The following is a 16,784-nucleotide window of genomic DNA, read 5'->3' on the forward strand; positions in this document are numbered from 1 at the left end:
AACTTCTTAAAGTATACTATTGTATATCTATGATAGTACCACGGTTTGTTGTTGATGTATAACGCGTTACCTGATGGATATTGTGATATGATTAATTTGGAATTTATTATTAATACCTATTATAGGTCAATTTTTTTAATACTATAGATAAGTATACATACCTATAATAAGTATGTCTAATACCTAGACTGACAAACCGTCTCCGCTCAGAATCGTTTTTCTTATACAGTGATATTATATCATTGAATTCAAATTTAATACTATCCATTATACAGTGACCCACTTGTAACCTACTGTACAGCAGAGCGACATCCACTTAGCCACCTATTTTTCTTTAATAATGAATTTATTTGAACTCTGGTTTTTGGACTTTTTATATATACATACACATTTTTGTTTTCAATCAGCAGTTTGGTTAAAAATTTAATAATTTCTCCATGATTCTCTCACGTATTCTCTCTGAAGTAGTTGAGTTGGCTGTAAAAGTAAACTATTGCATATTTTATTATTTGATTAATATAATTTGTTCTTGGTTTTCCTCTTCCACGTTTCCCTTTTATCATATCTTTTGGTATAGTGTTATAGGTCCTCGTTGTGTCTCAAAGAATGACCTATCAAATGTCACCGCATTGTTTTTATACTGCTTTGCAAAGCTCTTTTTTTTACTAAATATAACACTTCTTAATTTGTATTTCTTTTTGTCGATTTAATTTTCTTCATTTTTCTCCAACACCACATGTTTAAAGCCTCCAACATGTTTTCTTCTTATTTGTTTGACGTTCATGATTTACTACCATATAGAGATAAACTCCATACATATGTTTTGATTAAATGTCTCCTTTTACACTAATTGAACCACCTATTTGAGAAACGACGTAAGTCAGTAAAAGGTAAATCGGAGAAAACAAGAAAAAACTATTTTCACGCTACCAGTGATACATAGTAGTTAAACCGAGAGGTATAATGGAAAGAACTCAGCTAGATACAAAATTAAAAAAATTAAAAACCATGTTTTTGCCTTGGGGGTACGCGTAAAGATTCTGGACTTACGTTGTTTCAATAATACACGATTCTCCGTGGTTGGCTTAATTATTATAGGTTCATACTGGACTTACGTTTATTCTCAAATTGGCGTAGTCGGCCTAATTATGACTATAAAATATTATTTTTCAAGTCCAGTACTTATACGTTATTTCACTTCCATACTGATTATTTACAGTGTTGAAACAATCTTAAAATTAAATATTTTTTTTTTGCAAATGTTTACACATAATCCGTCTATCATTTGACAACACATTTCATGCATTATCTCAATTTGTGATATTTTGTGTTTTACGTCGTTTTTCAAATAGGTGGTTCAATTAAAAAGACCATATTTTAAAATACTTAGATTAGGAGTGTCCTGTGGAGATTCTCAGTAAGAATCACCATTGTTCTAGTAAAGTGTTGATCAAATTACTTTTTGAAAATGTTAATGTATCGCCACACGACACCCCTTAAAAGGTATAAAAAAAATATTTTGATAATTGAAAATATGGTTCTTCAGTAAGTGCATTTAAAAATTCAAAAAAATCCTAGTTTTCTTATAAATTCATTATTAAAGGGAAAAATGGGGGAGAGCGTGATTGGCGAATCATCCTGTATATTATGGTATATTAAATAATTAATTCCATGAGCAGTAGGGCGATGCCTCCTTGTCGACGACGGCAAAATGAACAAATGAATAATGGGCCTTATTAGCGCGTGTCGTCAAGTTTGCACTTATATATACTTATTTGTATAATATAATATCATGTGTATCGGCGCGGAATAAAGTACAATCGAATAATGTGTGGAAAAAAAACCAAGACGCAACGGAAATGGGGAGAAATTGTCAGATAATTCACCCAAGCACATTTAGTCGGTGCAAAATACACGACGGGGAAGGGCGAGCACGTGTACACACGACCGTATAATTATATATTTGTCCAGAAAATCGAAAAACGATTATATTGTTGTTGTTATTATAAAACCGTGTGTGTGGTATACTTTTCGCACCCGATATCTATCTGGCGCCTATATATAGGACTTGGGGTCCGACTTTTATGGCGCTTGTCGACCAACACTCGCACGCGTAACTCTCGCAGTGGTATCGTACTATATCCTATATTATTATTATTATTATAATTATCATTTACGGTGAGTGAGTGAATTTACATTGAAGCCCACCGAGTTCTGAGCCCGCGTCAGACATAATAATATACGCGCACGGCGATAATAATCCCGAAACGCGTACCTACGGATGATATCGGTAATAATAATAATAATAACAAAAAATACGATTCAATCGATATCAGGTTGACGGAATATTTTTGCTATTAAAAAACCCGTCGTGGTGATGACGGGCGGCGCCTTTTATTATTACATGTATGTGTGCGCGGTCGCGAGGATTTTGTCGTGTTCCCCGGCCGGTCTGCAGGACGGACAGCATTTCATTAGCTCGCTCTTGGAGAGGTTCAAAGAAGGTTCGAAGCCACCTTCTCATTACACTCCGGGTAAGACAATTCGAGAATTCAATATTATTGTTGCTGTCATCATACTTTTTCTCTGTGGACCTGATACTTGGTGTCTGGTTACGGAATAAATAAAATATCTATCAGTTGTACACGGTATGCCGGGGCTCACCAATTAACATTTTTGAAGGACCACATTAGGGATCGGGAGATTGTTTGCAGCTCATGGAAATTGCTGACGTTGGTAAAAACCAACGAAACAAAAATGATGAATCTACAACACTAGAACGTATAATATTATCGGTTTTTCTTTTTTTCTTGTCTCCGAGCCCGGATAACATTTTTCCGCGTGCCACCATTCGGTGACCCCTGCTGTAAACCATATAAAATTGTATTTCTTCCTAAAAATCTGGCATAGGTGTTCACTGACACCCCCAAAGGTGTAAGTATACACCTATTGCAGTTTGACGATCAGTGGGCGTACCATGATGTTTTGATGTTTTTTTTTACAATTGTGTTAGGTATCAGCGAATTTAAGACATTTTCCTTTCTCGTTAAATATTATTATTTATTTTTATTACATCGTGTGTGTTTGTTTTTAAAGTATTTTTTTATTGAAGCATTACAATATAATATTTTACTTCAACAAATATAAAAAAATATTAAAAAAACTGAAATAAAATTATTTAGTTGTAGTTTAACAAAAATACGACTGCATGAAATAACAATTTACTATAACACAGCACAATTCCGGTGGAATTGAAGGAGTGAAGGATGTATAATAGAGGAACAACTAAAAGGAAAATCATATAGAATGATAATCACGTAGATAAGCAATGCCTTTGAAGGGTAAAACCAAGACACCGTTGGACAGAAGGGGAGAATAGTTTAAATTATTTTAATGTCTATTGCAGAGACAAATATTACAAAATAAATATAATTAACACAAATACAATTTTAATATTATACACATTTGTTAAATCAAGCAAGTACATCTAGTGGTTGGCATAAAAATAATTTGAGGTAAGAAACGGTTTACAATCAGATTACAATAACCAAATACATTTATGGTGCTTAATAGATTTATTTAGTGTAGGTATTATTTAATTAAATTTTTTTATAATCACGGGACTATTTCGGTAAAATCTGTGATTGAGTGTTCTAAGTTTTAAACTTTTAGATAGAAGAAATTGCATTGTCTATAGTTAGTACCTACAGCAAGTGTTTCGTTTTGAAAATACTATTTTACAGATAAAAATGATGGATGGGAAATTGTTTTGGCACCACTAAACAAAATACATTTTGTGTAATACCTATGTTGTAAATTTTATTTTTTAAAAAAACCATCTTAGAGATTTTATATTTTTATTAATTATTTGTCTCAATATAAAATTAAAATATATTTTTAAATTTTTTATCCATATTTTGGGTAAAATATAAAAGTTTAAGGTTATTAAAATTATTTTCGTCTAAGGGTCTTCTTTCTTACACCATTGCACATACATTTCAAATGAATCTCATTTAATACTATGAAATAGTTTCAAAAAATATTAGTCCGTCCATTTAAAATAATACAGGTCATACAGAAAAGGATTTACAATTTAAAATGTTTGAAAGTTTATATTATTCAGAACTGACATTATAACGGTGGGAGTTCTGAATTTAGGAGGAAAAGAATTTGTCAATTTCTAGTTATTTTTTTTTTGAAAGGCTTAAGCACTGACCTATAATAATAAGTTATAACAGATGATGGTGGACATTATTTATTATTTTGTATTTATCGGACAATAAAACCAAAATTCATTTTTATCTTTAAAATTATATTATCGCATATGTTGGGGTTCACAGACGTCCATTAGAGTTTAACAGTTCCTTAAATATTTAACAGATTCTCTCACACATCAAATAGTGACTCATGAATTCATGATTGGTCCATTAAATTTTAACGAGTCGTTAAATTTATGAAATGTTTGCGCAACTCACTATCATTAACTCTAACCTAAAATCTACTTAGGTTGTTGGCTTTTAGTCATCATATAATATTTGAACAACTTTGGATTCATTCATTTGTTATACTTATCTGAAAAATAAAATTAAATAAAGATATCATTTATTATTAAAATCAACAGATAGAGCCATAGAATTAAATATTTCAAAATATTTCGTTAATAATTCATAATAGTTTTATTACATTAAATATATTTGTTTTTAAATAATTTAAAAAATGTGGATTTGTAATATATTACATTATAATAATAGTTATAGAAGTTAAAATATGAACAATCCATATTATTGTAGTGTTGAAGTGGTCAATTTCCGTTTGCTGTGGGCATTGAATAGAATACAAATATGTCAATTATACCTCGTAATATATTCGTTTAATATTTTCAATTAATTTCTCTGAACATTTATTTTTACCATTAAAACTCGTTTGCTATATAATTCTCATGATTGGTTTTAATAATTTTTATTTCAATACATTTTATTATTTTTTAAGCTTATAATTAAAAAGTTTGGTTTTTAATTTAAAATTTCACTCTCCTTAGTCTTTGAAATATTGAAAAATATTTGTTTTTATATAGGTACGTATACAGCTCTAGGTATTCTCATACAGATTATTATTGATTTATGATTTTATAAAAAAAAATTTACTTATAGTAAACATGGATAATAAATTAACTATAAACGTTAATAGTCATGATTCAGGAATTGGCAATTGCCTAGTTAATGGATCTATAAGGTCAAAATAATTTATTAAGTTACCACTATTAGTAAACCATTACTATTTTAAATTGATTTACTCAGTAAATAAATAAATATAATAAAATAAAATAAAAATAAAATCACTTATCAATCGGGTCCTTATTTTTTGTTAATATGTATGCTTTTTGAGTCAAATGCGATGTAGCGCGAAGGTTTGTAACAATTTATGTAATATTATAAATACATTGCAGTATTGAGTATTGATATGTTTCTTTTTTATCAGCAACTAATTATATTTGGAGGACGTGATACCCGCATGTGTTGTCTCCGTCTTACAAGTGCGCAACATAGCAAATTTTACACTCAAGAGTTAGCTCCGTAGTATATTTTAATTTTAACGCGAGCTATGAGTATTTTAAGATGTATAAAAAATTTACAATTTTAAAAGACTCATAACTCGCGTTAAAATTTAAATATACAAAAAGCATATGAGGTTACCTATATAATAATCTTATCTTTAGATTTTATAAGAGGTCAATTCATTCTAATTCTTAAATTAACAGAGCTACACGTGTTCTGCTGAGCGTAAAATTTGCCATGTACGCACTTGTAAGACGGAGATAACACATGTGGGTATCACGTCCTCTTATAAGTAATAATAATTATAAGTAATAAGTAATAACACTGCTAGGTATAATGTGTATGTTTATAAATATAATATGATTTCAAATAATTATCAAACTTCAATATTAACTAATCAAATAATACTAAATATATTTTCCCAGGTAGGTAGATATATATTATTATAATATTTAGGTAAGTATATCAATATTTTTTTACTTTTAGTTTTAAAATGTTATATGCGTTAGGTATGACATGAGTTATGCTTACGAGTTTGTGACTTATGAGTTAGGATATTCATGAGGTTATTTAGTTCTATTTAAATTGTTTTATAGTATATATATGTGTATAAAGTATAAAACTATAAACCAACTTAAATAATGCAGCATGTTAACGGTTTATATTTGTTTCATACTATAAACATATACTTTAAAAAGTATGTTTTTTCGCTCTAAGCGTATAATAATTAGAATACAGGCAATTAAAAAAAAATGTTTTTGTGATTTAAGATTTATTTTTATTTTTCACTTAAATTAAATATTTGAAGAAAAAAATGTACAACCCCACTTATGAGTTATGAGTCATCGTCACGTTTTGATTATAATTAGCTTTCATTGTCATTGATAATTATAACGGGTATCTACATATCCTAAGGGTAGTTATTTGCATTTATCTCTGTATAGACAAAACCGAAGCATAATTTAAGTGAACAAAACGCCAAATTAATTAATCGTGCATATTGTGTAAATATGTTCTACAGCTATACTTTACGAGACTTGTTGGGCCTGATGGATCCCTTTTCCCGGAAACGTCCGCTCAGTCAGATAGTCAGGAAAACACGACCCATTGTCGCACTTAATTTGTTCTCGGAAATTGTTGACTTTGTCATGCGTGATATCCCTATATATTTAAATATCTTATATACGTCTAAATATTGTGTACAAAAGTCCCAACCAAGTGCCAACAGCAGACGGAACTGTCATTCGAACATTACTTTTAACATGGCTGCGATGGCAAACATTTAGATTCAATAGAATCCGTATGCATAGCAATGACTGTTTGAGAGTACTCTTAAATCGAACATTTATTTTGCAGTATAATACAGCATGATAGATGGGCTCCCACGTCACACGCCGATACATCATATTATTATAGCAACCCAATATACTTTGAAATGCATACACAATAATACATAAAATATATTATCATTGATAAAATTCACATTTTGAAATCAAAAAAATTTCATTTAAAATCCAAAATCCGTACTTCGCGCGATATATTATAATATCGCATTAAATAGAGATCGTTATTGTCTAATACGCCCATTCCATGTAATATTGATAAAAAAAATAATATAATATAGGTACACCAAGAATAAAATATTATAATAGATGATATTATTATCTGTTGACTGTTTTTTTTTTTATTCAATGTGAATAATTAATATAATACCTACTCATCACCATCACGTAATAATTTCATTTTCATTTCTATACAACCACGCGCGTTTTATACAATCACACATATGGCTATAATATATATGAGATACGATTTATGAGTATACACGTATAGTTATACCCTTCACGGTTCACTATACCATTGAAATACATCTATTATGTTTAGTTATTTACGATGTACCCAAAAAGCCTACGTAGTAGGACATTGGATTAAACACCTCCTTGTAGTATATTATATCGTTCGTAATGGGTCGTGTTTATTTAAATTGAACGCAGTTTGGCTATAATAAAATAACATACACGGTTTAGCTATAGAGTATAGGTATATTATAGTTTGAGTATGTGTTGAAAACAGATAGCAGATGTTACTTCACGCTGTCATCCTCTTAACTCTTAAAATGCACAAAAGAGTAGAAAATGGCAAATATTATAACAGATCTGCGGATCGAAAAAAGCAGAAACCAGATAGGTATGCACCAATAGTGCGTTTATCGTATAGTACCAGTCCATTGACTGCACGCGAATAAATATAATTGTATATTATTATATTATAATAATAATTGCATTCGAGTTTTATTACCTGCAAGTGGTGTGGGAACTATAGGAAGTTTGAACGTTTCCCTCGGTGTCTTTAATAATATAACATAAATCACGACAGATCGGTCATGGGTTAAATAAAAAAAAAAAATGTTTAAAAAGTCGGCTATGAACCTATACATTAGGTAGGTAGGTATTGTATTTATTAGAGTATTGTTAGAACACGCGGGATGATTGCTATTTGTGCTATAATACAGTAAAGGTTATATAGCAATTATTTATTTTTTAAACGTAAAATCAAATTATTATTCTTACTATTCCTAACTAACTTATAATGAGTTGAATGTGTTATAAAATAGAGTAAAATGATTCTTTAAATTGTGATTTAAATTTTTTAGACATTCCTTTATTTTGTTATTAGATATGTATCCAGAATTGAGATCACGGTTGTACCAAGGAGACATAGTACTGCCAGTTTCGAGGAATGCCATAATGTCAGATTACTATAAATGGCCCAAGGCAATAATTCCTTATACAATCCATTATAATTTCAGTAAGTAAACCGAATTATAGATTAAAAAAAATTCACGGTTGTATTTTGTACGTTAATGCAAAAATCGGTATTTCAATGAAACAAAAATAAGATTAACTATAATACAATATCTATTTTCCGTACCACGCAAGAACTTTTTTCTTCTGTTTTATATAAGTAATTATAAATTACTTTAAAAGCTTTTAGGTTTTACTGTTTTAGTAAAAATAGGGCCTTGAATAACCCCATTATAACGTGCATATATGCCACCCGTCTCTTACCTTTAACGTTTACTTCGCATTTAACGTTTATAGTATTAAAGATTAATTTTTAAAATGTAATTATTTACTTTACTGCAATTACCGAGAACTTCGATTGTTATTAGATTACATAATATGTACGGTATACGGTATACACAATATCTATATACATTATATCTATATTTTATAGTATTTATTTAAACATTATAGAGTGTCTTGCCGTACTTGTCTCCGTCAATTAATATCTTTTACATTTAGTATTTGAAAACTATTTCAATACTGATAAGTATCACACCGTAATATTAATAATAGTTTCAAGCATTTTTTGACTTTAATCAAAAATCCGAGTCAGACATTGTAATTTATGTAAAGGTATAAATATTTTAAAAATTAAATTACTAACACTTTCTGTGCAGTGTTTGTACACTATATGTGAAGTACGTTTTAATGCCTTGGTAGGAGGCACTGTAGAAGTTCAGACCTGTGCTGACCCCAATATTATAGGTGTGTACAGTGTGTACAATGTACATGTATATTTTAGTGTGATTAATTGTCGAATGGGAATGCTATCTGAAACGTCTGATACTTGGATAGGTGGGAAAAAATTGAAAAGTGATGCACAAATTCGGTACTGATTATGCGTTTTTTGTAAACTAACTTCTTGATATCGATATCGATATAGTATAATATAATATTTCTATTGGTATCTCCCCATAGAACACCCTCTTTAATCCACCGCAAATTTGATCCGATCGATACAAATCAACTGTTTTTTTTTTTTTTTTGTCACGTTTTTTTCCCCATGCAGCACAAGACGAACGGTCCAAGATCCGGACGGCCATGGACTCGATCGAGTCGAAGACGTGTCTGAAGTACGTCGACATGAACGGCGTGAACGCGACACAGCTGCTGAAGGAAGTCGGACACTCGGAGTACGTGTATATCGGCCGCGAGCGGAACAGGGGCTGCAACGCCATGATCGGCTATCACCGGGATATGGGCCGCCCGCACAACATGAACTTAGATTCACCGTCGTGCATCTCACATCAGGGCACGGTGCAGCATGAACTCCTGCACGTGGCAGGGCTGCTCCACGAACAGGCCCGCGCCGACCGCGACAAAGCAGTGACCATCTACTGGGAAAACATTGACAAGGGTATAATTTATAAATTATAACTATATATAAATACATGTTATAAAATAATTATAATATCGCGATGAATATTATTGTTCTTATACAATTTTTTAAACAACGTTTTGAGATGGCTTTTTTAAAAGTCTAAAAGGCCCCGAGGGTTTTAAATTTTATGTCGGCGGCCTGCAGGCGCACAGGCGTGCTCAGGTGTGGGGCTAATGGGGTAGGACTCAGTGGTTCCTAAACTTTTTTAGTTCACGCCACCCTAAAAATTAAAAATAATAATTGCGCCTCCCATAACAAATTAAATTACAAATGTATAGTATTTAAATAGACAAACATTTTTATTTTAATGACAATATAAGTTCACAGTAAATAGTATTAAACTTCAATTTAAAGTATTACAAAATTTTTTTATTTTTATGAAAAAAAAAAACAATGAGTATTAATATTTAAACTTAATGCGAACAATGAGCTTGTTTTCCGTTTAATAATTCTTCAAAATTAGGTAGCAATGTTGTGACAGCCACGCGCATTTCTTTTTCAATATTGAGTTTTGATCGATATTTTGATTTTAATACAGCAACTGCAGAAAAGCCTGTTTCCCATAAATACGATGTTGCAAATGGTAGTAGTACACGCAAAGCTTTGTTGGATATTTCAGGATATTCATCTTTGATGCTGTACCGAAATCCTAAAAGTGAAAATGAAGAAAATTTCATTCGTAACGAAGAATCAGATAAAATATCGATTAATTCTTCTTTTTCAGTAGTTGTGAAATTTAGTTATGGTTTTTCACTAAACGGATCTTTAATTCAATTGTATTGTACGATGTCTTCTGGAAAATATTTCTCGAAATGATTTTTAAGAGTCATCAGATGATCAGAAATTATTTTTAGTGAGCTCATTGGTAATTCAAGAAAACTTTTTAAAAGTGAAAAACACGTGGTTTTACCGTTTTCTTCGGTCAGTTTCCTTTGCCATAAGTCGATATTTTTAATAAAAGCAACCACTTTATCATATAATTGCAGAATATGAGTTTCTTTACCTTGTAAAGATGTGTTGAGTTTATTAAGTTTTTCAAAAATATCACATAAATACCTATGCTAATTTAATTACAAAATCACTATCAATAAACTTGTTAAAATCATTATGACCTTCTTCACTCAAATAGGTGTAAAGTTCTTGTCTATAAGTTCGAACACTCGTACTAGTACGTTTCCTTTTGATAGCCATCTAGAATTACAATAAAACAGTAACGCAGTATGCTCTGCTCCCATTTCTTCACATATATTTTTAAAGAACCTTGCTTTAACAGGCCTCGTTTTATGTAGTTAACTATTTTTATAACTGTTTGAAGTACGGTATTTAACGATGGACACATATCTTGTGATGCTAAAGATTCTCGATGAATAAGACAATGATTCAGTATCATTTCTAGAGCTTTTTGTCGTATTAAAGCCTGAAGTCCACCATAATGACCAGCCATAGCTCGAGCCCTATCTGTATATACACCCAAATAGTTTTCTCAATTAATGACGTTGTCTTACTAAATAATCACGTTTTTTATTAATTGATGATCCATGATTAGTTTCAAAATGACACTTTAATTTATTTGGAATCATACTATCGGCAGTTAATATTTTTAAACAAATAACACATTTAGGACGTTCTTCATTGTCTATTTTAATGTAAGTAAAACCAAAGTCTAAATAACTATCATCGTATTTTCTGAGCTTACATTTATTTTCTTCTTTATTGTTGTCTTCATTCAAACTCTTGATTGTACTCTTAATATTGAGAAATTTCTCCATTTTTACAGAAAATATATACAACACGAGTTGATAATGCACAATTCGAAAATGACGAATACACCTTACGCACTACTTCTGCTATTGCCGTGAAAATATATTAATATAGGTCATTACTCATTACAATTCAGGGTTGAACCATATTCGGTAGACGCAATAATATTGGGTTATTGATAATGCGATAATGCTGTAATGACATTTACGGAAATCCCCGAATCAAGTATATTATTGTACGAGTATAACGCGACTTTAAGTAATACTAATATAATATTGAAATATTTAATATTTAATAGTTATAACATTTCAACAAAATTATTGTTGATTTAAAAATATCAATATTTACACGCGACTCGCGCCTCACAGTTTGGGAACCGCTGGGGCTAGGTATTGGAGATTGAAACTTTGAAAAACTCGAATTTCTGTTTTAAATTTAGAAATCATATAAAACAAACAATTATTATGAATTCCAAAATATAATACATAATATTCTACAATATTTTATTATTTTCTACCTACTGAAAATATGTACAATTTTTTATCATTTTTAAACTTTTTTTAAACAACATTTCCGCCTCATCGAAAATTACTGAGCACGTCTCTGACGTTACAGTTGTAACCCGCTTAACTGCAGTGGACCTCTGTGTGTCGAAAACCACGCCTACTTTGTGCAGTTATAGTGAAAATATATAATATACCTACCCATTAGAATCATTAGATATATACGACAATTTCAAAGGATATGTATAATGGTACCCGAGGTGCAATTATGTGTACCATATTATTGGGTATCTATATGATATTATACAGAGTGTATATTGTATTACATCATGATATATTTAATAGGTTCTGTGTATATATTGTATATTTATATATGTATATACGAAGAATGTTTAGTAGCGATGGGTAATACGATACCACTGTAGGCGCGTAGCCAGGATTTTATTTCGGTTGGTGGGGGACGGTCCATTTGAAAAACTGTCGTTTGAACTTTCAGTATATAATATTACAAAACAAAAATGTACGTCAGAGATGAGTTTCAGACGGTTATGGACCCCACGCCCCTTTCCTATTTGTATAAGTTCTATATATAATACATTATCAAAAACAGTTTTAATATCTACGACAGCGATACTTAATTAATATGTTAATATTATTATTTACCACCAAACCTTTTGGGATGATTCAAAACTAATCTAATATTTATTTGAAACCAAATGCCCTATTATATAATGATCCAGACTTTACTTAGAGTTTGCATACGGTTATCTGACATAACGAGTTTTCCTTTTTATTTCATTTTCCCTCACAAAAGTCTGAAAAGTCAGTCAACCAAAAACTCAAACATATGTTACAAGCTTTTATCGTAGTAAAAAGTTGTTGAATATTTTTAATTAAGTAGGTAGGTACGTTATTACAATATCTGTATAATATGTAACTGTCTCGTTTGGAGTTTGTCGGAAAATAATTTTGTACAAAATCTTTGATCTGCAACGCATTTGAGACCCTGTTGTCTCCTACAGAAATAGTATCAACGAGTATAAACTGAAAGCAAATAATCACAATAAGTTATTAAATAATCGTACCTATAATATAATACGACATTTTAAACATGTTTTACACTTTTACAACTTATTTAATAACGGATATTTAAAAAATATATACAACAGGCGGTATTTATAATGGGATATTAATTATTTTGTTTTCAGCATATTGGCCAGACTTTAGCAAAGTGCCCGATAATGTAACATCTACTTTCGGACTACCTTATGATTATACTAGCGTAATGCATTATCCACGTTATGCTTTTTCAAAAAACGGTAAAGAAACCATTGTTGCTAAGGTGAGTTGTAGAACATATTATATTTACTATTTATTTTGAAATTGTATGAACAATTTTCGATTTTGCAGTAGAATTTGATCAAAGAAAAATTAACCATTATTACAAACTTTGATGTGATGGTCTCTTATTCACTAACTCATAATATGTTTACCGTTTTTAAGAACATTTAATGATTGAGGTTGGAAATAATATAACCTAATATGAACACTGTTTGTACAGAATTTTAATAGGACGAATATTTTTATTATAACATAATCAATTTACGGACAGAATACAGGAGTGACTGATTTTGGCACTTATCTCTTGCCATCATGCCGTTATCCCCCGGTGGAGCCATTGTGTTATATATAAAATATATTGTATTGTATTTGAAAGCAATGACAAATCCATCTAATTTTAACCAAACTTGGTTAACTATTGTGTTTACATGAATTTTATAATGTAGTTTTAACTACATAAATACATTTTCATACAATAATGTGGTTGAATAACGAATATATTTTTATTAGGTAGAAATTTATGAGTAGAAACGATTATATTTTAAAATTTCACTTAAGATAAAAGCAAGGAAAAAATATTTTTAAAACATTTTAAAATTCTTTGTAGAGAGTAAAATACGTTGAAAGTTATAATCGTAATATAACTATATATATAGACATATATTGTGTAAAGTTCAAGTTCCTAGAATTATTGAAAAGTTTTCTATCCAGTGGGAACTATACTAGAATTTCCCATAAGGTGTTCTTTCGTATTTTTTTGTGGAATATTCACCATTTTTACGTATAAATAGAAATTAAAGAACAAATTTTATGTTATAACATACATTAAATTCACATAAAATATAATTGTAAACATTTTTAATTTAACGCATGTCTTAAGTAAATATTTTTATTGTGTTTTTAATGGCATTTAACCAAATTATGAAGTCACATGTATGTTTTAATAATTTTAAATCTAAAATTAGTAAAAAAAAATGTATGAAAAAAATTTAGTTTATACAATTTTGTCTAATTACCTTAAAACTATTTAATTATAACTGTTTTTATTGGCTAGTAAATTTTGTTATAATATTATTTAGTTAACTGCGATTTTATCGATTTTTTTTAACGGGGTGAATTTAAAAAAGGATTATCCTTAGGGTGATGTTTAATTCTAAAATTAAATTATCGAGCACTTAAACTGGATTGTTGCACACAGCTAGCTGTCCTGTATATTCACCGAATTGCGATGAAAGTTTATTTTCACTAATTAAAAAAAACTAATAATTGCGTTGCTGCTCTCAGGAAATAGACCAAACGAACGCTATAATTAGATTTGAGTCGAGAGTTAAGTTTAATTCGATTTTAACATTAAACAAAAATCAAAAAATGCCACTAGGAAAATTATATTTGAGACTTATTTATATATCAACATTTTTAGTTTTTCTTTTTTTTCTTTTACCAATTTAATAAAGAACGATTGACAAATTAGATATTTTTTACATTAAATTTGAATAAAATATTTTAGTTCTGTTTTCAAATGCATCAATGGCATATTCGTCTATGGCAAATAATATCTATACATAATTATTATACTATCACCTAGATAATATAGTGTGGTAAACGTGGTATACGTGGACTGAAATACTTGACTTTTTACTGTATAGTAGCAGGTGGTGTTGTTGCTGTCATTGAACTATGAAATATTTACTTTTATAATATGGTACCTACGAGTGGAATGTGTTATAGTAAATTACTTTTTTTTTTCCAAGCACGAACCAAGTATGAGTTTGGGACAGAGAACCGGAGCCACGGTCAATGACTTGCGAAAAGTCAACGCAATGTACAATTGTAATGGAGCCGCTGCAACACCCAATACTAATTCAGGCGACTACCGAGGCGACGAATATCATATTTTTTAGCTCAAAAATATATTATTATTATTATTGACATGAATGTATTATGAGCTATTATTTTCTTGCACAATGTCAAATTTAATAAAACATAGGCACCTAAGTATAATTGTTTAAAATATTATATTTTTTTATTATAGTGTCGATGATTATTAAAATGAAGTATAAACTGTAGTTAAATTCTAATATACCAATAATTTAAATATAAAGTACCTACCCATATAGTTTTATGTAGGTAGACGGCAGACGATATATTTATCATGTACCTAATTTATAAGTTATAATAATATTGTTGCTTAACTATAATCACTATAGGTATCTAATATTCAAGTTTCATTATTAAAATATTATAATACTATACGCGTATGAAACGCTTTAGCCATAGAAATTAATTTTACTATTGCCTATAATAGAGTTAATTTTATTAAAAAACAACACTGTTTTATTATATTTTTTATGTTTTATTAATTGTTTTTGAACGATTTTATAATTATATGTTTGGAAAAATGATTCATATTTGTATTTTCGAACATTTAATAACTTATTTTATAACAATGATATAATTTAATATATAAATGATTATTCATTAATCATTAATGGCCAATGAGTACACTAGATGTCTACTTTATAAGTACCTACTTACGACTCTATATAAACTGAACATATTGTTATATTGTTGGATGATTCCGCGTAAAGCTGAAATGATTATATTGTATAGGTTATTAGCGCATATCTAGGTACTTACAAATTGTTGCCAAAGTATAAGACGAATTATGTATTAATATCCATGAAGGGGAACATGGGGCAAAGTGAGGGCGCTAATGTCTGATATATAATATTATGTTGAAATGTATTTTCTATAAAATACATAGGTACCTACGTTTATTATCAAAGGGAAGAATCGATAACACAGGAGAAATAATAAAATACCATAGTCATACCATAATGATATTATTACTTACTACATAGTACTCTATGGTAGGTTGGGGATCGAAACCATTGATATCTCTGAAACGACAGGGGTAGGTTAAAATCTACTTATTGCAGACTGCAGCGGACTGACATAAGTATTTACCATTGTCTGTAGTTTTATTTTGTATTTTAAATTCTGAGCGGAGCGATAAATGTATTGATTTTACAATGATGAGTATTTTTTTTTGTGTCTGTGTACACGATAAGTAGTCAAAATAATGCTTCGATTTTCAACTTCAGTATCTTGTTCAATGAGAAAGTGAATCTAGCTTGTGCATTGGGGAGATCAACAAATTCCCGGTAATTTACAAATGCGCAGGGGAAAAAAAAAAAAAAAGGATAACAGGATTTTTTTTCGACAAAATCAATTTTGGCTTTTGGTGTAACTATAAAAAAAATGACCGTAGATACATGATATTTTGAGCTCTTTACGGACATTGTCAGTTTTCATTTTTTTTTTCTAAAAATATCAATAAAATTTTATTTGTTGATTAAAAAAGCTTGAAAATTTAATAAAAGGCTCCTAGTATATT

At 29.7% G+C, this 16,784-nt stretch overlaps 2 protein-coding genes across 3 annotated transcripts in view; both read left to right on the forward strand.

Moving 5' to 3' along the window:
- The window catches only part of ACYPI005491 (uncharacterized LOC100575121), a 24,092-nt gene that overhangs the window by 1,763 nt on the left and 5,545 nt on the right, over positions 1–16,784 (forward strand). The gene's annotated exons all lie outside the window — the stretch shown is intronic.
- LOC100574746 (low choriolytic enzyme) lies at positions 1,799–15,719 on the forward strand. 2 transcript variants are annotated; one of them, XM_003248965.4, is made up of 5 exons: positions 1,799–2,534; positions 8,232–8,363; positions 9,411–9,758; positions 13,255–13,388; positions 15,139–15,719. In XM_003248965.4, exons 1-5 carry the CDS (start codon positions 2,378–2,380, stop codon positions 15,286–15,288), a joined length of 921 nt encoding a protein of 306 aa, XP_003249013.1. In that variant the 5' UTR covers positions 1,799–2,377; the 3' UTR covers positions 15,289–15,719. The 2 variants fall into 2 exon arrangements, with proteins under 2 accessions (XP_003249013.1, XP_016665013.1); XM_016809524.2 differs by lacking the exon at positions 1,799–2,534 and adding an exon at positions 5,964–6,011.

The sequence above is a fragment of the Acyrthosiphon pisum genome, chromosome A2 (assembly GCF_005508785.2).
Source record: "Acyrthosiphon pisum isolate AL4f chromosome A2, pea_aphid_22Mar2018_4r6ur, whole genome shotgun sequence".
In the NCBI taxonomy this organism is placed as follows: Eukaryota; Metazoa; Arthropoda; class Insecta; order Hemiptera; family Aphididae; genus Acyrthosiphon; species Acyrthosiphon pisum.